This window comes from Buteo buteo, chromosome 12 (assembly GCF_964188355.1).
Source record: "Buteo buteo chromosome 12, bButBut1.hap1.1, whole genome shotgun sequence".
Lineage (NCBI taxonomy): Eukaryota > Metazoa > Chordata > Aves > Accipitriformes > Accipitridae > Buteo > Buteo buteo.
In genome coordinates, this window is record NC_134182.1 from 13,406,705 (window position 1) to 13,430,663 (window position 23,959).

Sequence of the window (23,959 nt, forward strand, 5' to 3'; positions counted from 1 at the left end):
TCATACTCTACCTTCACAATATGGAAAAGATGGATAAAATCCAGTAGCATATGCCTGCTAGAGCAGCAGATTCTCATTTAAGAGAACTTATGTTTTCTCACTGCAGTCTTTTAGTGCTTCCATATGTTTCCAAAAAACCTTGTGAAATGTAAGGCACTTGGGCCAATCTCAGAAACGGAGCCTCTGAACAAACATGTCTTCAGCTGTGGGGCTTTATCAATTGAGAAGTTAGAAAAAGACTTTAAAATAGGCTGGAGATGGAACCTGTGGTTGTACTGATCTGGTAAACTATAGCTAAATAAAGTACATCTAAGTATGCTAAGTAAGCAAGCAAGCTTACTACTTTCTTCCATCATGATGCCACTTTGCCTCAGAATTGGGATCAATCCCCCTTGCTTGCTTCCTGATTTTGCACAGCTGTTAAAGAGGTGATTTGGGCAACACGTGCTTTAAGAACATCACAAATTAACTATAAAAAGACTGTTTTCTTCCCCTCTTCTACCCTTCTCATCTCAAGGGATTCAGGGAATTTTGATTTCAAAAGCAAAGAAGAACCTACAGCTTTTGACATCTGCCTGCAAAACTGTAATTTCAATATATTTACCCTAACATTTCTAAGTTTAAAAACTTCCATTTTTATGAATTTATGGGACTGCTTCCTTAAAAAAAATATATTGTACTTGCCTGTGAAGCTTATAGAGATAACAAAGACATAACTTGCCTGTATAATGTTTGAGTTTTTAAAGTTCAGAAAGTACTCACTATTGGAGACAGAGGCTACTTTAATATCATATTGTACATTTTTTTGAAATTGAAGTTACTAAGAACGTATGGTCCATGTAAGATCACAACAATATAGATACTAAAAAATATTTCCAATTACCAAAGTACAAAGAATAATGCCCATTTTAAATTTAAAGTTTGTACACTTCCTTGTTTAGACCACTAGTTCAACTCATACTCTCCTTATTAGCAGAAATATCTTACAGTGTTATTTTTGTGGGGGTTTTTTCCTTATTTTTTGTTCTTTATTTTCTGAAACAGATGTGTAATATCACAGCCTGTATTAATCCCCTCTTCCAAAATATTACAAATAATTGGAGCACATAAAGGCAATAGTACATATTCAACAGGGTAGTAACAGCATTTGAAATGGTAGGGAATAATACAAGAAGTAGGATGCACACTATAAAAAATGAAAAGGAAGTTTTATCAGGATATGTATCAAGAAGGAAAAAAGGTCACTTCAGGAAGTATCCATACTTTACTGGATAACATGAGAAAGAACACAAAGAATATTACTGGCAAAAATTTCAAACTTTGAGCTGACCCTAGAACTCTGGGCCTAAGCACAGAGACTGGCTTAAGTCCACACATATATATCAAGAAATACTGTAGTTATACAGGTTTGTCTTTGCTGTGATTAAGAGTTTTGGGTCATTTGTGCAAGAATTGGAAATTTCAGGTGTAAACCTATCTTCTGTACCATTTTACTTTGCCATCTGTACCACTTACTTTGCCATTCCGTACCATTTTACTTCTGATAATGACATTTGTCATCATCTTGATTTTCCAATTAATTAGGTTTTCCTTTAGAGATACTCTGGAATTAAGCCTGTCCATGAGGAGCTCACTGCAAAAGTTATATATTTATAATAGCTTGGAGTCTGTAGAAATACTTGCATCTAAGCACAATTTGTTTTTTTTTTTTTTTCATTTAAAATATACACTATAACTCATCAAAATCGAAGTGCATCAAATGCACTACACAAACATATAAAGTGGATCAGACACTGGTCATAAGCAGGTATTTGTGAACTAAAATTTAAAAACATAAATTTCATAGAATGAACTAAAGTACTAGTAGAACATTCTATCACTAGAATACACCAACAAAACTCACAAAATATATTGTTTTCTTCATTTAACTATTAAAAACATTATACAAAATGCCATGTCAGTTCTATATAAATATGCTGAAAAGAAAGATTAATATGGCCATCTAGAGGAGAAAAGAATGATGTGAAAACATACCACACACATTTTCAGGCTTCAGAATAAAACATTTTTAGAGGCATGCAGCCAGAAAATAGATGTAATAAACTAATTACATAATTGATAATAAGTGAACCTTAAAATACCCTCAGACATTTTGATGGTCTTAGTATTGTAAACATTAATATTATACATGTTTTTAGCAATGTAACTAAAGCTTACACGGTGTATTAATAAAGACGAGATTATATTTTTGTCTCATTAAATTTTGTGTGTGCACTTAAGAATGCACACATATCTAAACAAACAAATATAAGAAGTGAAGACTGAAGTGTAAAGAGTTATTAGTAAAACTGTTTATTGAATCCTTTGAAAACACACAGCAAGATGTGTTGCAAGATACAACATGTGATAGAGATTAACTGCTGAGGAGAAATTAACACAGAATTTTCCGAAAATGAAATATCATTTTCTTTGTTTGTATTAAGCTACCTCTGATGGAATTTTTAACGATATCATCAGAGACTGATTTACAAGCAATGAGAAGGGGGAAACAGAGATGAGACAAAAATGACTTCTGTCGTCTCATCTCTTCACTGTAACACTATCAAGCCCTGCTCAACATACGGACTGATTGGTGCCTGAAGCTGGAAGTACAGCTGAAATGTTTAAGTCTTAAAAGTAGAAATGATAAAGTATATATGAGGAAACAGAAGCACACAAAGTCAGATATATTGACAATTTGTTTTCGTATTAAATAAAGTGCATAGGAACACATTGCTTGCTCCCCCATCCACTACAAAGAATCAAGAAATGGTCCTATCATTTGCCTTTACCCTTCTTATAAAAATAATTCAAAAGTCATAAAAACCAAGTATTTAATGAAAAATTTCAGGGTTCATAAGGCATCAAGTCTTCTACAGATTTATTTTGCAAGTTTAAGGAACTTGAATTTTTAAAAACTTTACTGAAACACCTAGAATGTTGATGCTCTCCACTTGGAATCAGAGATTTTTAACCACATCTGTTCAATGAACTATTTCTCTGAACACACATGAACTGTTTGGTAGTGACAGCCAGTTTCTGGTTTATTTCTGCCTGCAGGCTTTCTTCATGAGGTTTCCACCTTCTCTTTTCATCAAAGTTCTAGGTTGGGCAGCTTTGCCTCTGTAATGATCATAACATAACGAGGCATACTCTGCCTTTTATGCTATTCTAACACATTTTTATCATTATGCAAAGATTCTTTCTTTTATGTTTGAAATAATTTAGGAAGAACATAAAAAGAAGTAACACTAATTATTCTAGTGTGCCACCTTCAGGTCACTGAAAAGTGAAAAATACTAGGTTGCTAATCTGTTGCTATGTCCAGTATCACAAAACTCTTTTTAATAGTATTGAACATAATTTTGTTGAGACTAATGGATTGCAAAAATGAGACAAAATCATCACTCTAATTTGCAAGCATTTTGCCGAAAATGATAGAATGACTGCAGGCTATCAAATAAATAACATTGCTGATTCTCCTCTCCTTTTAAAATGTAGGAAGAGAATGCTCTCACAAGCAGCAACAAAAGCAAAATACTGACAGTATTAGAGCTTTTTTTGCAAGTTGAAATATGTTGTTAAAAATTTACAATTTTCTAAGTTAGAATGTTTTGATAGCTTTTGGTTTAAAAGGTTTTTTCCAAACCCTGAATGTTCTTTCATTATAATAAATTCAATTTGCATACTAATTTTAGAGTGAATATGTGTGTGCATATATAAAAATGGGGTTTACATCCAGTCAGCTTCCTGAATGGCAAGAGCATTGAGAAAGGATAGCAGCTGGTGACAGATATCTTTAGCAACAGAAGAAAAAACTGAAAAGGAGGAGGGGGGAAAACAATTGTAACTTTCCTGATGCAGTACTTGGACTTGCCAACAGGGTTCTTTTGTCTTAGATTCTAACCATAATACAGATTTCCAGGCTGGAGTTCTCATACCCCAGAAGAGCATAAAAGTCAGTGACTATGAATTTTGATGATCTGATAAGATGATAAGGAAGACAAATATTTAAAAAAACCAAAACAAAAAACCTGGATACAGGCTAGCACAATGCCTTTGGAGCTTAAGTCTTATAGGGGCAAAGTAAAAAGCTCACATGAACTGAGAACTTTTCACTGAGAAGATGAACTAGGTAGGATAAAAAAACCTGAACAACTGTGAAATAGAAAGAGGAATGTCACATGTTCCAACATGAGTTATTCTATGACTGTTTCAACAACCAGCCTCAATAGTTTGAAAAGAGACAAATACATTATTCTGGGTATCTGAAAGTTGTCATCTTGCATAATTTGTATCTGGTATTATTTGCTAATAAATACAGTTGAGTTTTCCATCTTCTGTTAATATACATCACCAATCTTTCCCAACAGTCACATAAGCCGTACAAAAAAATTTGTATCTAATCTTTTATATCTCCCCCCCCAACGCTGTTGATAGATCTAAGTAGATATAAAAATCAAACATGATACTTTCACTATCCCTCTTCCTTGTTGTCCTCCATCACAGTGCCCAAAGGTGGGTTCTTACCACCTGACCTGACCTCTGCATCTCCTTCCCTATTTGCTCAACTCAGACTCCCAGCCTTCCTAGAATTTAACAGCAAAGGAAAGAATAAAAATTTCTGATGACCAGAAAAGAATCCTCTTACTCTGCAACTTACTTCAATTATGGCTTTCATGTCCTTTTGTCTTAACTTGGAATCATGAATCAGCATGCACTAATTTCAAATTTCAGTGGCAAACAGACTTTTCTATATTTGAATTACATCACATAGTAGAAAATTTACATTTTTTTCAAGCAATTCTTGACTGTACAGAACATTTAAGGACAGATATCTTTTAATTACATGTATCCACTTTTTTTAGACAGTATCAATCACTAGAAAACCTTTGCATTTTAACATATTAGAGGGAGATCAATAAATATGTTACTATATCACAGCATCTATATTAGAATCTGACTTTTATGTAACTTCAACAAAAGCTCATTTTTCGTGCTAGAAAATGGCTATGGACACAGTTCTCACATACAGCTATTTTCAAGCACAAAAATCATATTGACAAAATTGACAGCAGAATTCTCAGCCTCTGTGTCAGGTTGTCACCCTAACTTAAAATCAAGAAATGTATACCACAAAAGAGAATATCCATCGTTTACATCCAACTTTTAATGCCATGGAAAAATTATATTAATCTAAACTTTGTAATGTATTCTTTCTGTGATTTCAAGAGAAGAAAAGGTACAGAACATTCCAGTAATGCACACTGCAATGACCATATGCACCATTAACCAATAACCAATTCCATTTACTTTGCTGCTATGACAGCTTATCAGTAGAGGAACAACAGCTCTTTGTATTTATAATACCACAGTATTTATCAAGAGTTGCCATGTTTCTTTCCTAAATCAAAACAGTTTAAATTCCCCCCAAAATAAAATTACTAATGATAAAACTGTATGAAACTTAATATAATAAGATATTGTATCATTTGCAGTATTTCTGGAAGAATGGTCACAAGCCTGTGCCATTTTTTTTTGAGCATGCACAAATATAAAAGATATCTGGATATTTCTTGCAGACATTGACTATTTGCAAGTCCAGCTGTCTTTGTCTAGGACTTAACTTATCCAGAACATAATTCTGAAATTTGGAATAAAAGGAATGCTTTTAAATCACTCTTACCTTCATCTATTGAGGCTTCACTACTGTATCCATCATATTCAGCAGACAGGGGACTATATTTTTGTCTGGTTTCCCATATATAGTTTTTTTGCTGTCTGCCATCCACCACTGGCAGCCTGGAACTCTGGGTTCTAGACAAGGCCTCATGATATTTACCCAGTGCTTCATCTTCACTCTCAGATGATGAACCATGCTGGTCTTTACTCATATAAGAGTTGTCTGTTTGAATAAAATAAAGCAAATCGACTACAGCTCAAAATAGAATACAACAAAATAACCGTAAGAGGTTATCACTGAAGATATTTAACCTATTTCAATTAAAACTTCTGTAATATTTTAAAAATATCATCTCCTTGTAATTATAAGTATTATGTGATTTTGTAATTGGTGAGAGCTATTTTATTTTCTAGAAAAACTGGAAGATCATTAAGCCCCCCAAAACCATTCTAAAACTTATTCAACAGAAAATGGATCAATTTATGTAAGGCAGCACACACTGAAGTTCTTCAAACCCTTCATTAAGTAAGAAAATGCTTAAAATAATTTATGTAAAGTAAGTCCAACACTGCTGCAATATTACATTTGGATATGTAACATATCAAAAAGGCAGCTCCTGATCCTCCATTCCCAGCTGATTTTTGCTGTGAACATGCAGTGTAACATAGAAATGAAACTGATTTACAAAGAGAAACCTACAACAAAATCGTCTTAAGATATTTATGCCAGTAGTGCTTAAACTCACAATAACAAATGGGGAAAAAGCTAGTGAAAGATGTTTGCATGCACAATTTTATTTAACTTACAATAAACAGCCACTTGTTCAATAACTGAAATTAATGCAGATTCTCACTGCAGACATCTGGCAACAGCAAAAATTGTGCAGAAGAATCTATCTAGTTAATTCTTTTATACCAGTTCTTCTATAATGTCCAATACTGTGGCCAACTTTTTCCAACTATATCTCAAGTATGACTTCCTCCCACAAGTCAAAGATTCAGCTGCATTTCTATTTCGGTAAAAAGAAAGCTTCCTCCTCCCTTTTCCAAAACTCACATGGATTCTGTCCAAATTTAACATGCCATGCAGAGGTTCTGCAGATTTCAAACTCTAATAGGCATTAAAAGAATTCATGTAAACTCAGTAAAGGTCAGCATTACCACTACTCTGTGAGCAAGCCTATGGTATATGATTTGCCAATGGATTTCCATTACCAGCAGAGCTACAAGATGCCCATAATGCTGTTTTTCAGCTCTTGATTCTGCAAGGGAATATTGTCTAACACGCTATCTAGCCACATTCAACCGCTTCTCCCCTCCCTGCTTTTATGTCCTCCTCCTAGTCCCCTGTCCTTAGCTCTAGTTCTGCATTTCCATTCCCATTAGTCTGTCTTCATGCACCAGTCTCACTCCTCTGCCTAGGTATTCCAACTAAAGGAGGGTTTTGGCTTACCCAAAATTCAGCCATTTAAAATTAAAGTAACTCAACCTATTCCAGCCACCTAGGCCCTCTTTTACAGTCAAGTGTTTGCTTCTTCCTACTTCCTTCCCTCTTTTAGGTAAGCCTCTAGAGCAGATGAGTAAAATCACTTCCCATAGAGGTCTATTTCTCCCTGGTACTCATACAAAAAGCCTATGCCGCAAGTTTAGATAAGACATCTTTTGCAAAGTTACATTTATATGAGTAGAAAATCCTAAGTTCCTGTCTCCTGGCCCCATATTCCAGGTTCCTGCTCCAAGCACCCACTTGTGGTCTCTTATGGGGATTTCCTCTTCATTCTCTTTATCTATTCAATCCCAAACTCTTTTTACTTGCACCTAACCAACTACTGATGTAAGCTCAGTCTTTCACCCTTAGTTTCTCCACCTTCATATAATGTTATCAGTTCTCTCCATAGCTGTCACTCATCCTACTTCAAATCCCAGTCTACCACTTGCATTGTGTCATATTCCTCACATAAGTCACGTTTATTCTCAATTCTTCTGTTCAAACTTCCAGTGTTCTTCAGTAACCGTAAGTATCAAAAGCAGGAGAAGACCTGCTCTGTTCTTAAACCCCTACAATGAAGCATATGAGTGCAAATGGGATAGTTAGTGAATTTAGCAAATTATAAAAAGTGTTTACCATGCCTTTTCAAAAGGCAGAGTTTCTGAAGATTTACAGCTTGGTCAAACTTACATGTTTTTTCATAGAAGAACATGGGCATATCTGACATGGGAAAAGTGCTCTCCGACATTTCCACTACATACTCCAATATACAAAGGTGCTGAAGCATATTAGTGAAGCAGATGTGAAATCTACCTATTTTTTGCACAGATAACCAGCATGTTTTTCCCATACTCTATTCCAGGAAACAGCTAAAGATTTTAAAACTATAGCTTAAAAAAAACCCCAAACAACAACAAAAAAACCCAAACCAAACAAACAAACAAAAAAACAACCCCAAACCATCTCAGATAGAAAGCATGCCAAATTTCATCCCAAGTATTTCAAATCTGGCACTCAGTTTTAGGAAACTGAAAATAAGGTCTTGAAATGGAAAATGTCAGGAAACCTTAACTGCAGATGGTGCTGCCAGCTCTACATGTCATGTGTACGTAATCTTAGTTTAGTATTTATAGGAAAACTGGTGCCTTAAAAAGAGTGCTAATGAGCAACGAGATCTTTCAAATCTAGGCTATCAAATTTAATTCAAGTCTAACAGATATGGTTCTTCCCATTGTATGGATGGCTACAAAGCAAGTTCAACTATTTCACTGATCACTTATTGAAAATATCATACCAAGCAGGATATATTCTGGCCAGCAGATTCACTGCAAGAGGCTGCCCAGAAAAAGAAGCCTCCTTTGCTGGTACACAGAGTAAAATTTTGTATCTCATATGGCACCCAACAGGTTGAAACCTGCCGCCTAGGAAACTTTTACAGATTTCCAGAACTATAATTAAAGTAGGGCATACCAGGACTAAAATATAGTGCCAGATATCAGTATTAGATACATCATTTATCATTACAAGAAATGTATTCACAAATGTGAAACTAAGCTCATTAATCAGTCTATATAAAGAATGGAATACTATAAAACATGGTAGCAACATGTTTGAAAGAAGTGCTGAAAGTTATGCCTCTAATAATACACTGACATTTGTAAGCATCCAGAAGTTCTCAGCAATACCAGATATTTTTTCTCCAGTTCCTAGCATAAAAGAAAAAGAACGAGGATGTATACTATTAATACAAGTCACGAAACAAGACCTCTTCAGAGGACTTTAAAACCTCATTAAAGTTAAAACACAAGCTACCCATGCAAACATTTTTAAAATGAACAATACAAATCTGTTTCAGTTTCTTGGGGAAAAATAGCTTCCTGCACATTAAAAAAAATCCTCAGGGTTTTATGCCTCTACTTGCCACTTCTCTTTGGATTTTTATATCTTAGTTGGAAACTTGCCTACGAGAATTCATGTTCTTATTAAAAACTTTCTTCTATTTGGCTAACACAGGTCATATGTAATTATTAACTATTGAAAGCTACTAATTTGCTTATTATGGGACCTAAAATGCCATTTTTGATAGAGAACATACTTCACAAATATTGTATTACATGAAGAAATAACAGATAAGATCACGGTTTACCATACAAACACAGAAACCACTTCCTAAATAAAATAAAAAAACCAAACTGAAACAAAACAAAAAAACACCAAAACCCAACAAAAAAAAAAACCTGAAATTTTCAGACACGGGAAAACACACACACTGAAAAAAAACCAAATCTATTTCTATTATGAAATCATTCATTTCTCTACAGAAACAGCATCTCCAGAAAAGCCCATGTTGCTTTCTAAAAATTCGCTACACAGCCTGCAAAACAGTTGTGTAAAAATGCAAGGTTTTAATTCTTACTCACAAACTATTATTGCAATTTCACTGTCACATTGTTTAAGACTGGATGCTAAGGACAGCACACATAGCATCCATATAAAAAATACATAGGTTTTCTTTGTAAGACTACAACTTTAGTTCTTTCTATACTTAAAATCACTTAATTGCCACTTCTCATTGAGTTTTGTGTCTTGGAATTACCTTACATATCCCAGAAATACATTCTGAAGATCTACTATAATGTAAATGTAGCCGAAGTTATTTTTTTTCTTTATCATCTTATCACATTTTATGCAATGCTTTTAAAATACATAAAATAAAAAACACTTTTACAGAACAAGTGTTAATTTCCAGTATTAATTAATTCATCATTTTTAACAGAAACCACACAAGGCACTGCAGACAAGGTAAGAAAAACTGTATATAGAAAAAAGAAAAGTTAGAACATAGGAAAGGCATTTATTAATCTGTTCCTTTAGGTAATACTTTAAAAAGTAATTAACTTCCAAGAAATATCAACATAATTAGAGAATGAAGCACTGACAACACAGACATCCACAGGAAATGCTATTATTAAATATGTAAATTAGGTGAAAAAAGTAGGAAGTATCACAAGTTTCAGGAAAGGTTGAAGAATGGAGTTTGCTGATGCACTCCTCACCTTTTCCTGCTGTCTTCCTATTACATAGCTCTCTTTCTGATTTCTTTGAGTTTTTCTTTTTACCCATTTTTGCAATTGTAGTCGACACATATTCTTCATCCTTTGATATGAATTTTCCTTTTCTGTCAAAAAAGGCTTCAGATTTCTTTTCTTTTATTTCATTAATGCAATTGGAGTGGTCATTGTGCATCTTCTTCAAGCTGGAATCTGATAATTTTTGCTTCTGTACTTCAACAAGTTTTGTTTCTAAATCTTGGGGAATGTTCATACCGTGCACTTCTTCAGAATCCTTAAAGTCACCTCCAGGTGACCGTGGTTTGATTTTTTTATGCAAGCGATTCCCAGATTTAGCTGATACAAGACAATTGCCTGTGTGCAGTTCGTCAATAGACTGCTCCATTGTAAATTTATTACTTTTCAGGTTACTATCCTTAAAGAACTTATCATTAACAAAACACTCATTTCCTCCTACTCCTTCCCTTTTAAAAGGTCCTCCTACAGTCTTCAAATCCTGAGGTACTTCTGTATCACTTGAATAATTATTACTATCTGTGCCTTTTAACCGGCACTGGTTTTTGTCAACAACACGGTCGGATACTCCATCTTGACTTGTATCTTTTTTTACAAAATCTAACAAATTAGAATGAGTCTCTCTCTGTTCTGCAATACCTCTTTTTGCTTTCATATTAATTTCCTGAGAATGAGTTAATGATGGTGTATGTTCCTCTCTCCCTTCCAGGGGTTTATCATTCTGTATTTTGCAGCTTTCATCTTCTGCACGAAGGCCATTTATCATGCTTGTTACTTGTTCTGTCACTGAATCAGCTACACTGTAGCCAACCTCTCCAACAGCACTGGTCAGATCATCCACAGCACTACTAAGCGTGTCAACCAGTGAAGACACAGAGGGAAGGCTCAGATTCTGGTGGAGGTTTCTGAAAAACGCCATTTGTCCAACCTATGCAGCAACAGCTTTTAATACCAAAAGGTCCTCTGCTTCACAAACAGATCAACTCCATTTCTCCAAGTTCAATTTGAGAGCTATTTGCTTTTGCTACCTCAAACTCAATACATTTACCAGGGGAAGTTGCAGCTTTGCTCTTTCCATTCAATATGCATTGAAAATAGTAAGAAAGCAGCTAAGTAAATATCTTGAAATGAAGCCACAATCAACCAGCAAAACCATAGTCTTTCATCAACTGCAGCATCAACTAGCCATAATAAAATTCATTCTTTTCAAAAATAAGACAACTGTGTGAGGTGGAAATATGTTTTTTTATTCTAACCTGCAAAGAAGAAGTTGTGAGACATTTAAATTATGTCCTTTCATCAATGTCACACTAAAACAAGCTTTTAACATAATAGCTGCACAAAACCACGCATCATGGAGACTTCTTCAGCCCAAAATATTTGTTGTCTTTTACATAAGGTAAGATATTTTGAAACATTAAGACTTCTTTTGTGGCAAAAGAAAGTTAAGATGACAGACTTAATTTCCAGCGAGGAGAACTTTTTCTGTCTCCAAAGAAATTGAAAATAAAAATTTAGCTGCACCTTTCAAAGAGGTAGAAGGGAAGAAAATCTCCCAAATTTCCCATTCTGTTCTCTGGTGCCTGCCTCTTCCTCTCAAGTCAGCTAACTAACAAAGCCCATTCAATTTCCACAGCCCAAAAGTAGAAAGGGGTTATTTTAGCAACCCTCAATATCTTTTTCAAGGTCTATTTTTTTAATTTCACATTATCCTTTCACATATCTTCTTCTATTAAAAAAGTATAGAAATAATTTGTTAGTCAGAGATAAGATGTCTTTAGTTTCTAATGTTTTACTTCTTTAAAATTATTTTCCAGGTGAGTACATGCAAGACCTTCTCCAACAGGTCAGTGAAGGATTTTAACAGGCTGAGTGAAAATCCAATAATCCCATTCATAAATTTACTTGAGAAGATTTAATTATACACAATTATGGAACGTTTAAGGTATATTAAAGAATATTCTCATAGTGCAAGAGAAATATCTTCCCATAAGCAAATGTCAACTCTTCCGTTATACATAGCTGTTGAATTTCTGTGGCTTGTGAATACAAAGGTTTCTCCCTTTCCACATACTGCACAGTCACGGTAAAAGTCAACATTGTGAGTTTTCATCACTTGAGTCAAGCAATTATTTGTGTATTTCTACACATCGTTGTAAAAATGTGCATTCTTATAATTAAGTTTAGTACACTGTATTTCAGATACTTACAAAGTTTATCTTGTGAATTCTTTCTTGTAGTGTATCCTGAATCGAGATCTGGGAAACCACTAACATTTTCGAAACACATCTTCTTATTAATATATAGGAAAAGTAGCAACATGAGAATAATGAACACCCCGACAGCAGACAGGAATCCAATTGCTTCAGGAGATACTAAAAGAAACAGAGAGAAACACGTTTTAAAAAGTCTTGTAAAAGTTTAACTCCTAAAAGTTATAATATTTATCAGAATTCATCATTAATAAATACTACTAAATTTCCAAATATATATGCAAATATAACCAAAAAACCACCATTTAAATTTGAGTTAATGTTTAATCATCTTTTCAAAGAATAGAAAAGTATCTGGTCCTAATCTAAGGGATGACTGACGTTTTGAGCAAGAGGTTCTGCTGGAGTACTGGACCCCAAAACAAGACAGGGTCTCCAAAGAAAATGGGGAGATTATCAGCAGATGCCAAGGCCGATGATTTTTGATGGAACATCTGAGACAGCGCTGGAGCACTGGAAGGGAGCTAAGAGCATTCCCCTCTCCTGGAAGGGGCTGGATGTTTGGCTACCTGGACCCAGGGCCAAGTCTAAGACAGTGCTGCTGGGGAGGGACTGAGCCCTTGCTGGTGATGCCATTGCCTCTGCCAGCCATGTTCTGCTCAGCTCCCGGCTCCTTTTTCCTTAGGGACCAGCTGGCCCTTGCTGCTCTCTGACAAGTAGTATGCTGTGTGAGCGAAAAAACAGAATGAGAAAAAGCAAATAATGGTATGTTCCTTGCCCTGGTACATGTGCTACTTGCATATTAACCAAGAAAGAGCTAAGTGAAATAGAGATAAAGCATACTTAATCAAAACCAGGTAGAGGAAAAAGGCTGAAGTAGACTGATATGTCTTAGAAAGTGCATAAAATAAAGAATATGTAATTGCTATTAAGCAGATAACTGAAAGGGAGTACTGGGCATCTTTTGCAGAGGTAGAATCTTGCAAGTCCATCACTACCCAAGTAACAACATCAGTAATACCATTTAAGGCCAAGAGTGGAAACGGTTTTAGAAATATGAAATCTGGGAATAGATGTAGCAAATTGGACCAATGGGGAAAGAGTAATTAAGAGGCAGCTTGTTTATCTGAGAGGAGCCTGGGCAGAGAAAGGGATACAGAAAGGCAGCAAAAAAGAGGGCCTAGAAACATAAGAAATAATGAACAAGTTATAAAAGCAGTTCAAGAACAAGAGAGGGCAGATCTTTTGACAGGAGGAGTGCAGATGCCCACAGACTATAATGAAGCTCACATGCTTCATTAATCAAGGTTGCCAGGATGTCAGAGGGAAGACCCTTGGGCAACCCACTGGACTCTCCATTGGGTCTACACATCCAAAAGACTTGATGTGATACGTTAAAGGGCAACAGAATTGCAAATTTGTTGCTAAGTAGTGTGGGAGGTTAAAGAACTATAATTCAATAATATTTAGGTGCAATTTATAAGAAAAAAGTGATAGAACTCAATAACTGCATGCAATTAACAATGGTGTAAAGTATTATAGAACTACTAAGTGATTCATAGTCGTATGTTTATTAGTTAAATAATCTGTTAATTGGTTTATTAGTAGTGTGCTGATCAACCAATAAACATTATAGCCTCTTATATCAGTTATGTCTCAAACCTGCATTCTAAAGAGGGAGAGTAGGACCTTGAGGTAACAGACACCTTAACACTCCAAGTGGTTTTTGTGGCCTAAACACACAGACATGCATCTTTCAGGATTGAACACGGCTGCATTCATCTGTATGAAAGCTAGGATTTCACATATCCCTTTCTTTCAGCTGCTTTTGCTAGATTCTAAGTGTCCCTCTACTCACTACCATAAATACCACTCTTGGGGGTTGATTTTTTTCTATTTATAAAAGATTTATGAAGATTTATCAGATTTATGAATTCCATTTGCCAAGATCTTGGCACTTCACTTTAGGAGTATAATGCTGTGTGGCAAGATCTTTCACTATGTAAAAGGAGTGGGATTAAAGAAAAGTTGGCAACAGATGTTGCATTCTCAAGATATGCAATACAAAAGGACAAGAGTCAACAGTTCACAGTAGCAACAACAAAAAATCCAGTTGGAGATGAGGGGAAAAAAATTACAGAATAAGAGGGGTTTTTCACTGGAACAGACTGCCTAGATCAGTTATAAAATCCAACTTTATTGTTAGCCCTGCTTTGAACAGGGGGCTGAACTGGGAATTACTTTCCCAGGAGCCTTCCAAATTAAATTACTCTTTGAGTCTACATATGTCCTTTGTAAATCTGGGCTCATACATCTATGTAAAAGTGCTGACTGAGAAACACACACAGCTCCACAACCTCCTCAGTTTGTTTTGCAGGATGACAAGGAACATTTGTGGTCCTGTTCTTAAATAATTATACAGGTGTGTTTTAAAAACTGGAAAAAAAAGATCAAAAACAATGCACCTTACACCATCTAAAAGGAATTGATCAGATTTGCACGTCTACTTTGAGCTGGACATCCAGACCTATCTGAAACTGTGAAAATTATTTTTGCTTCACTTTTTACCTCTGACTAGAAGAGATCATGTAACATTGTGCCTAGAACCCTGAAAATTTTCACATGAAAAGGAACCTGCCAACAACTTTGAACCACCCATCCTGACAATACTACTAAAAAAATACCGGAATGGCAACCAAAGAACTCCCAAAACGATAAAACAGAAACCCCCATTACACTAGAACCTCTATTTAGTCAATATCAAACTTGAGTAAAATTTTTTCTTGTTTTATTAGATCATACCAGAAAAGCTAGGAAAAAATTGAGCAACTGTCAACTGAGTTAAGTTGGGAACACTGTCTTCTGAAGAACTGAAGGCAAAGCTAGAAATACTTGGAAACCTTCAAAATCTAACCTCCACCTTCCAACCCACTAAAGTCCAAGAAAGAACAAGAAATACAAGAACACAGTATAACTGCTCAATAGGGCCAAAATAAAACAAACAGGGCAACAGGGAGGAGCAGGCATGTGGTATTTTCAATTTCAGATAGTACAACAGAAATGCAAAGACCCGTAGAGTTACAGAGTTCCTCATCAGTTCTTTAGGATGAGATGTCCTGCTGCATCAAGCAGAGCAACAACGTGATAAAAGTGGAATTCTGTTCTGGGCCAGAGAGGAAAGGAAGCTAAAACTTTTAAAAAAATATTTTCATTATCATGAACAAATAGGGAAAAAAAAAAAATCCCTTTGTTCACGAAAGACCTTGGTTGCACATCCTACTAAGATTACCTGATATTCCCTTCAAAAGTCTGCTTGGAGTTGCTCATCATTTCATTAAAATCACTTGTTACAGCTGAAGTATATGGCAACTCTGCCTCACACTGAAGGGTTTTTGTTTAAGTTCCCCCCAAAATAGTGAAGCCATGACCAAGAATGAGGTGAAGGAAAAAAAATTACTGCTATAGTGGTGACTTATTTTATTTTTTTTTTTAAAAGCCCTAGTGTTCCCTGATTAAGAGCAAGGAAAATTTGGCATGTCAAGTGTTCATTTATCATTTGTCAGGCATCCATTTACCATTTTCATGCAATCTTCCTAAACATGGGAAAGGTCTGAGATTTGACAAAACCCTCAGTTTCTGTATATTCATTTTTGACCTCAAAGTTTAACAGATGAAATTTCCTAAGGTTCTGCTGGCAGTAAGCATGCTCCCTCCCAAGACTGCATATGGATAACTGAGAATGTCTGGGGCTATTGGAACAACATCAAGTTTTCTTTGAATTATTGATCCTGACCCAAATGAGACTAGAGACCGGCCAAGAGCAGAAAATCTTCATTTTTCAATAACTTCCAGTTCTAACACCTATCAAACACAGAGGCAGTGGCAGAAAAGGCAGGAAGAAGAAATGCAATTCACCACACACAGGGACCAACAGAAGTGAGAGTGAAATGGAAGATGGCAGTTAGGCACAAGATAATGATGAAACGGGAAGTACGAGTTATGAAGAAGGTGCAACATTGGGATAGAGTGCACAGAACAAGTTGGGAACTTAAGAGAAGGCAGAAAAATAAGACAGATTAGGAAGACTAGACAGGTAAAGATAATGGGACCACAGAAATTTATCTATGAGGATAATTGCTTTGCTATTGGAGCAGGCTGTCCTAAGCAACTTTGCCTGAATTCAGTGTAACACTGCTTTGAGCCGGAGACTGAACTGAATTCCAATCATTCTATGATTCACAATAAAGGACAGTGAATGTTTTCTTTTAATAGGATAGATTAACTGTACAACATCTTCAGAGAAAAGTAGTGCTGGCCAAGGGCAAGTATTTCCCATTTGATCTTCTGAAACCGTTGTTTTGGGTTTTTTTACTTATGCTTATATTGTTCAGTAGTCAAAGCTGCTTTGATCCATCAAAATATGTGCTTAAGAAGTTAACCACAACCTAAAAGTAACTTGAAAACACAATGCTTTTGGTTTTTTCTCAAGTACTTCCTGGATACTAATTAGTTAAAAAAGGCACTGTATGCAAACTGTATAGTTCTCTATGGAAACACAGTATCTGATGACATCTTTCTGGAGTGAAAAAAAACATTGGCTGATACCTTACAAAAAGAATGAAACTTTAGCTGCAGCAAGACTGCTTATTTATTTATGTAATTAAGTGTGAACATAGGGCTTGAAAATTATATTCCCGTATCAATTTGCATCCATGTAAAGAATCTTAGAATGCTTGTTCACAGATTAAGTATCTTATCAAGTTAAAATCCTTTAATGTATTACCATTGTAAAGCCAGAAAAAAACCAAATAAAATTGTACTTCAATTTTCCACATGTAAATGTGTACAGATTCCCATCTATGAATAAAGGTTTTATACATCACATTAATCCTTCAATTAGTTTCTCACAGCTGAAATGCCAAGCAGTTATATTTCGTAGACAGAAAAAAAAAAAAAAGTTCTTTTTTGCATGTAAAATACATCTGTGTCACATTCAGCACCAGAATTATTTTGATTCAAAACACACTGTCATAAATTCTTATTGGTTTGGACATTAATTGTACCATTAAAAGCAGTTTAAAAACTCTCAGAGGTTCCCAGTGGTTTCTTCTACAATCACAAACCAGTAGAAAGGCAATATTTTCTCATAGTCATATTTCAAATTCAAACATCCTACTTTTATAAACTTCATAATTATCCTCAGTTCTTAAGAAAAACAACAATGAATGTTTGAAATTCATACTAATACAACACACTTTTAGAAATACTAAAAGAACAAATGTCTTGCTACAAAGTTATGACTAATTGAATTGCTGGCTATGGAAACGGCATAGAAAGTTATACTTATTACAGAAGTATTACATTAACATCACTAATTCACTTTTATTATTATTATCACTAGAATTAGAATTATTAGAACACATAAACTTACCATCTCTTCATCTTAAATATCAAATTAGGATCTCTTTCTCAAATAACTTCCTTATTATTAAACAATTTTTCTTTTCCAAAAGATGTTTCAAACTCTTCAGAAAATAATGGCATCTTTAAATAAGTATCACCAAAACAACAAAAATCCTCAGACATATTAAAAAGCATTTAATGTTTTTAATATGTATCTAAACCCCCAATTATATTTAATATCCAGTCAATTATTTTTGGAGCTCTCACACTCCACATCATACTGCTCACTTAGCTAGTAATGTAAAAAGCCACATAGTTACCTTAGTGATGTTTTAATTATTCATTTACAAAGCAATACTATCTGTTCTGTGCACAAATTAACTAGGGGTATGATCCAAAGAACCTCAATTAACTTTAAGATCCTAGCACAAAAACATTTGAAATGAAAAATGTAAGCTTGTTTTTATTTATAACCTGTTTTATTTTTTTTACAACTTGATCTAAAATATTTTAGCCTTTAAAATTCTTTTAAATAAAGAGGACTGTTGTTTTGTATTTAGTCCTGAAGACGAGTTATTTATTGTTACTAATTTTTACACCATTACATCTTGACATTACATGAAAATAACCTGTGCTGTCCAGCTCAAAAGTATTTTATCCAAATGCTATTCACTGGTGCTTGTCACTTCATACCAACTTTCTGACTTGCACAAGAAATTAACATATTTTCAGAAAGCTAAACAGGTTACTGAACCAAAAAATAAGATTCATGCCTTGATTGCCTTTTCTCCATGCTTAAATTATTTATCTCCAAAAAGCACATATTTATTTCTCACAGACAACTCATGTCATAATGGAAAAAAACAAATAAAACCCTCCATACCTCAGAGTCAGCTCAGAAGTAAAATACTTTGGTCTGACTGATTACTCAACAGGAATAAGAACTGTACTTTTGTATGTGTCAGTTTACATGTAAATATTTTTTTCTTTTATGACTAATTATATAGGATAGTCTCTTCTCTAAAAGTAACTGAATTTGAAGGCTACCTATGATTTTGTGCTCTTTCTAAACAGTTTTTCTTTGACAAGGTAAACTCAATACACAAAGTTCCACAATAATTTAGCAGAATTATTGTCTTCCTGTTTGCTGGAGTAGTTGAAGAAGCAATCACAAGTGAATAGAACCTAGTTTACCTAGACAAAATGCTACACCTACAGGGGGCAATATTTTATCCAGTGTTGTGTTAGAAGACTTAAAAAATTGAATTCTTGACTAGCTACACTATTTTACAAACAAGATAAACTCTATGTGGCAGCTGACATTACTATTAGAATGCTTTTCCATAGAAAAAACAGAAGCAACTTTGCCATAAAAATTGACTAGCTGATGTTTCTGCTAAAAATCAATGACAGACAATGAACTCAGAATTCCCTCTAAACATTTTATTAAATGTGCAAAAAACAAAATTCCAAATGTATTTCCTATGCTTCCTGTTTTATTCTGTATTCATCTTTCTTCTTTCTCTCATATAAAACACCAGAACTATGTAATTCCTTTCTACAAATTTACCCATATCTTTTATATTTTGCCAAAACAAGCATCAGAAGTGTTTTAGCTCAACTTAATACATGCAATTAATTCTCATCTATTAATGTTTTTAAATTTTTAGCTACATTTAGGTAACATTAAAACTGAAACTTTCCTGTATAAAGATGCTGTCCCCTTCAATTAAAACTTGTATTCTGCCTTTCTTCTCCAGCACAGACTTCTTAACTTAGCCCACTGTTAACGGCCATGTTTGTCAGTGTATTATGTTAAATACACGTTATACTGCTAGTCTTATGATGTTCCTTCCTACATGTTTTTCTCCTGCATCTTGCACTTTGTTATACAGCAAGTTTACATGTTCTCCAGTACAAATTACAAGCATGTGCAACGAGCTACCTGTATTTCAACACTTCAAATTTCTATATTGAATATATTACCCTGAGTGACATGTAATTTTAAATGAACATAAACCTTGAATGACAATTGAATTTCAATGCAGAACTGAAGAGAGCATTGCATTTCCTAAATAAGAAAATTATTAACAATTTTGAATAACATGAACCTTTCAGAAGTTTTGAAAGACTGACAGAATGAAATTGGGATGGAAGTGCTTACTTAACTTTCTATTTGGAACAACAATGCCCTTTAAAAATTCTATTTATAAACCTTTCAAAGTAATACTGGTGAAAACAGAAAACTTACATTATCTGAAGTGATACACAATGCCATTTAAAGGTTAATTTATTAAAAAATGACATACACCTAACATTAAGTAAAAAATATATGTCCTTGTTTACATAAAAAAAATTTACTGCAATTACCGTATCACAACGGCTACACTGGTCTAACTCCACCACCACTTTTATTGCAGTGGAAAGTTATCAGGAATGATATCAACTTTTTTCACCATTTGGTTTATGTCACTTCATACTGGCTGAAGGATAATCTGCACTGCTACAGAGATAAACCAGAACTTCTTTTCCCCCTCGTTTTCTTAATATCTAATTACAGGGACTAATAAGAAAAAATACATTTTAACATCTAGATTCCAGGACTTCCTTCACACAGGAAAGTATTTTAATTAAAAGTCTATAATGTATTTTAATTTAAAAAAATAATTTATTTAATTTTATTATGAGCAATTAAATTATTTGACTAAATATTTACATCAAATAAGAGTTCAACATATTTCATAAATTATAGTTTGTGTTAAAAAGGGCTTGGTTCAGCAAGTTAACTAATCACATACATAACTGCACAAAAATACTTCTAGCAACACTAGTACTGCCTCTGCAGATAGTCATTTACAGGATTCCTTTCCCTTTCTTTTAAAATACCATACTGAAACTGTCTTTTGGAGATAAATTTAATTATAGGAAAAAGAGGACCCTGGGCTCCAAAATATCACTGATGGAAGAAAGAATTTAGGAATAACAGAAGCCATAGTCTGAGATGGAGATTTAAACTTTTGACAGAAATCTTTTAATTCCTAAACCCTTATGGGCTGAGGAAGTTGTCAGCCTGCCACCCCTGCTGATTTACCAGTCCCTCAATGCCTTTTCTCTCTAACATGGAATTCATCTCCTATTAAGTAGTATCTCACAACAGAAATCTCTGAAAAGAAACAGCAAAGGAAGCATCTCATTGCTACTTGGAATAGACATAGATCATGGAATCATTTTCATTACCTCCAAATCCCAATAATCTGCTGCAATTACATAGCATATTACAAGACTGTATTCTCAACACAGTGGGTAAGAAAACAGCTGTGATTATAGATTTTTAATGGCACTCTCAAATAATCCTCCCAGTGCAAAAGTATTAAAGACCTGCAGGGGTCTAGAGACTTGTGGTTTGAAAGTTCCTAGCTACTACAAAGTAGCTCTCCACTACTGGGGAAAAAAAATCTATGTAATAAAAATCTCTTAAAACCACATTTTTCCTATCAGCCGCTACAATTAATAATAAAGTGTGAAACAAGCCAGGATGCAGATTTCTGAACAGCACAGTGATTAACTAGGATACATAGCAAAGTACTGTGCAGTAAAAAATGATTATATGAACATTTTAAGTGAAGAAATGCCAGGGTTTGGATATAGCAAAGTTCTTACATACAAAACTTGCTACAGAAGAAAAGGTACTCTGATAGTTGCAAGTAAGTGATCCCAGTAGCTGCTGCTTCCCAGAAGACTCCAAACACAGGAGAACACACAGAAACATAACTTTGCTTCCTGTACAGACATGAACAATCTCAAAGAAAAATACTTACTTCGTATTAAATTTTCTCTAGTCCAAAATGTATGAATACAGATTAGCTTTCCAACAGAGTGCAAAATTTAGTATATATCCCAGTGTTGTTAATTCTAAAATTATTACTTTCATTTTTTTTAATATGTAGTCATACTTTTATAATATCTCCCAGATCTATTAAATTTAGCATTCATGGGATAAAGGACACAAAATTTCTTCTAGCCTGGAAAAAAATACATATTTGTCTATTAAAAATTAACTAGTGCACAGTTATGAACAGATTAATTCCTATTTTCTGTGTATATTACAAAAGTAGCTTTAATTGTGAATACTTTTTAATGAAGAGGTTTTATTTCTATCTCTGTAAAAAGAGGAAATTCACTGCACTTTGTACTGTCCACATGTGAACTCTTAAATGAGTAGAAACAATTTATATTTATAATGTTTTACATTAAAGTGGGGTTACCTAATTTAAAGAAATTTGCTACCATCTGTGGTATCACCTTTCTCTTGAAGAATAAGAAGTTCTACCAACTGGATGACAGCAGAAAGGGGAAAAAATATTTTGTTTCTTTTTCAGAGGCACTTAGTGTAGATTACCATAAAAACTGTAATATAACTTGAATATCAGACACAGTTGACTTTCAGTAAAATAATGTTTCTACTTGTAAAATGAAATTCATGAATAAATATGATTTTTTTCCATTTGAATTAAATGCAGTTGGCAACTTAACATTCAGATACATGCAAATGGATAAGGATAGTTGACCAGAACATTAAAGAGGACATAGTTCTAGTTAAAATATACTTCTGACAAAACAAAAATTCATACCTTCTTATCTTTTCAAAATTATTATTACAAGTGACATTTTTCATTGTCAGCCAAAGACGTTGCTCTTTTTGCAACTTCTTTCTTTTGCATATTAAAGAGCACTTCTTTTCCATTATTAGTCACAAAGGCAGTTTGCTGAATAATTTCCTTTGTTTGCAAGACTGCCACAACAATAGAAAGAAAAGAACATTTGGAAAAGAAAAAAAGGCTTAAAAAATAATTTTTAAAAATCTGTACAACTCAGACCTTACTCAGATACTCAGTCTACATTTCCATGAATTAAATACAAAATACATTGCTGAGTTAGAACTATCACTTTGCATTACTTCAAAAATACACAAATGAACAATGAAAGGTGAAAGAGACCTAAAAATAATATGGCCATACATTTTCTGCTTTAATGTCACCTCCATGTCGCACAGTGAATATTACACATATCAGAATATATTAAAGAGGGTTTTTCTTCAGTTACAGCTCAATATCATGAACACTCATCACAAGTCTGTCTCGGCTGTATAAACAGAACCTCAAAACAGCCTTAATTAAAACATTAGTACATCTAACAACAGTCAATTCCCAGTTAGACTAGCAGCCTAGCTACAGTGCATTACACAGCCAAAAAAAGAAATATTTTTCTGAAGTCTGATGTCAGGTTCCCTAGATTCTTTTATGTCCATAGCAAATAACCAAAGGAACAATTTAATGTAACTCTCACAACTCTCTCAAAAACATGTTAGGAAAGTAGCCAGCAAAAAGGGAAACCTTTAACTGAGTAATTTCAGAAAAATCCTGTCACCTTCTTCTGTTGTCAAAACCCCTAAGTGACTGAATGAAATGATTTAGTCACTACTAACTAAACTATGCATGACTCTTCTTTCCTTAGCCAAGCCTTCAATTTGTATTGTCAGACAAGATGAATTTGAATATGTGTGTGTACATAAAATAAACTTGCATTAAATAACAGAAGTAAACAAGAAGTTAATTTATACCAAAAGCAAAAATACCTTCTTCCTTTTTCCAATTTCCAGAATTTGACAAAGTGTAAATACAAAATCACACAAACAGTTCAATCACTTAGCTATGTTAAACACAGGAGACACAAATTTCAGTCCTGTATTACTGAACTTCTGTAATAACTAATCATATTTTAAAGTTCTTTTCTATAGCTGGAAAGTGACTTGGTCTCTATTTTGCAGCTATTAGATGTTACATAATGGCCACAAAAATATGCACGTTTTCAGGACACACACCCCCTATAAGTACGCATATAGAAAAAGCCTCTATTTAAAAATACATACAAATTAGTTCCTAAGGCTTTCCAGAAAAGCCTATCAGTCTTCTTACTCCTGACCAGCTCTTTGCAGATTCTTCTCAAAAATGTATGAATCTGCTAAAAGGAAACTGAACAAGCAAAAC

At 34.2% G+C, this 23,959-nt stretch overlaps 1 protein-coding gene across 7 annotated transcripts in view; it reads right to left on the reverse strand.

The window, feature by feature from the left end:
- SYT14 (synaptotagmin 14) overlaps positions 1-23,959 on the reverse strand; it is a 93,720-nt gene that overhangs the window by 53,733 nt on the left and 16,028 nt on the right. For 3 of the 7 annotated variants that reach the window (XM_075042755.1, XM_075042762.1, XM_075042757.1), the window contains exons 3-4: positions 12,507-12,671; positions 5,726-5,944 (exon numbers count right to left, since the gene is read on the reverse strand). In XM_075042755.1, the coding sequence (XP_074898856.1) occupies positions 5,726-5,944; positions 12,507-12,671 (384 nt within the window). Of the gene's footprint in view, positions 1-5,725; positions 5,945-10,266; positions 11,216-12,506; positions 12,672-23,959 lie in introns of those variants that run through there. The other 4 variants (XM_075042754.1, XM_075042758.1, XM_075042760.1 and 1 more) reach the window with 4 other exon arrangements.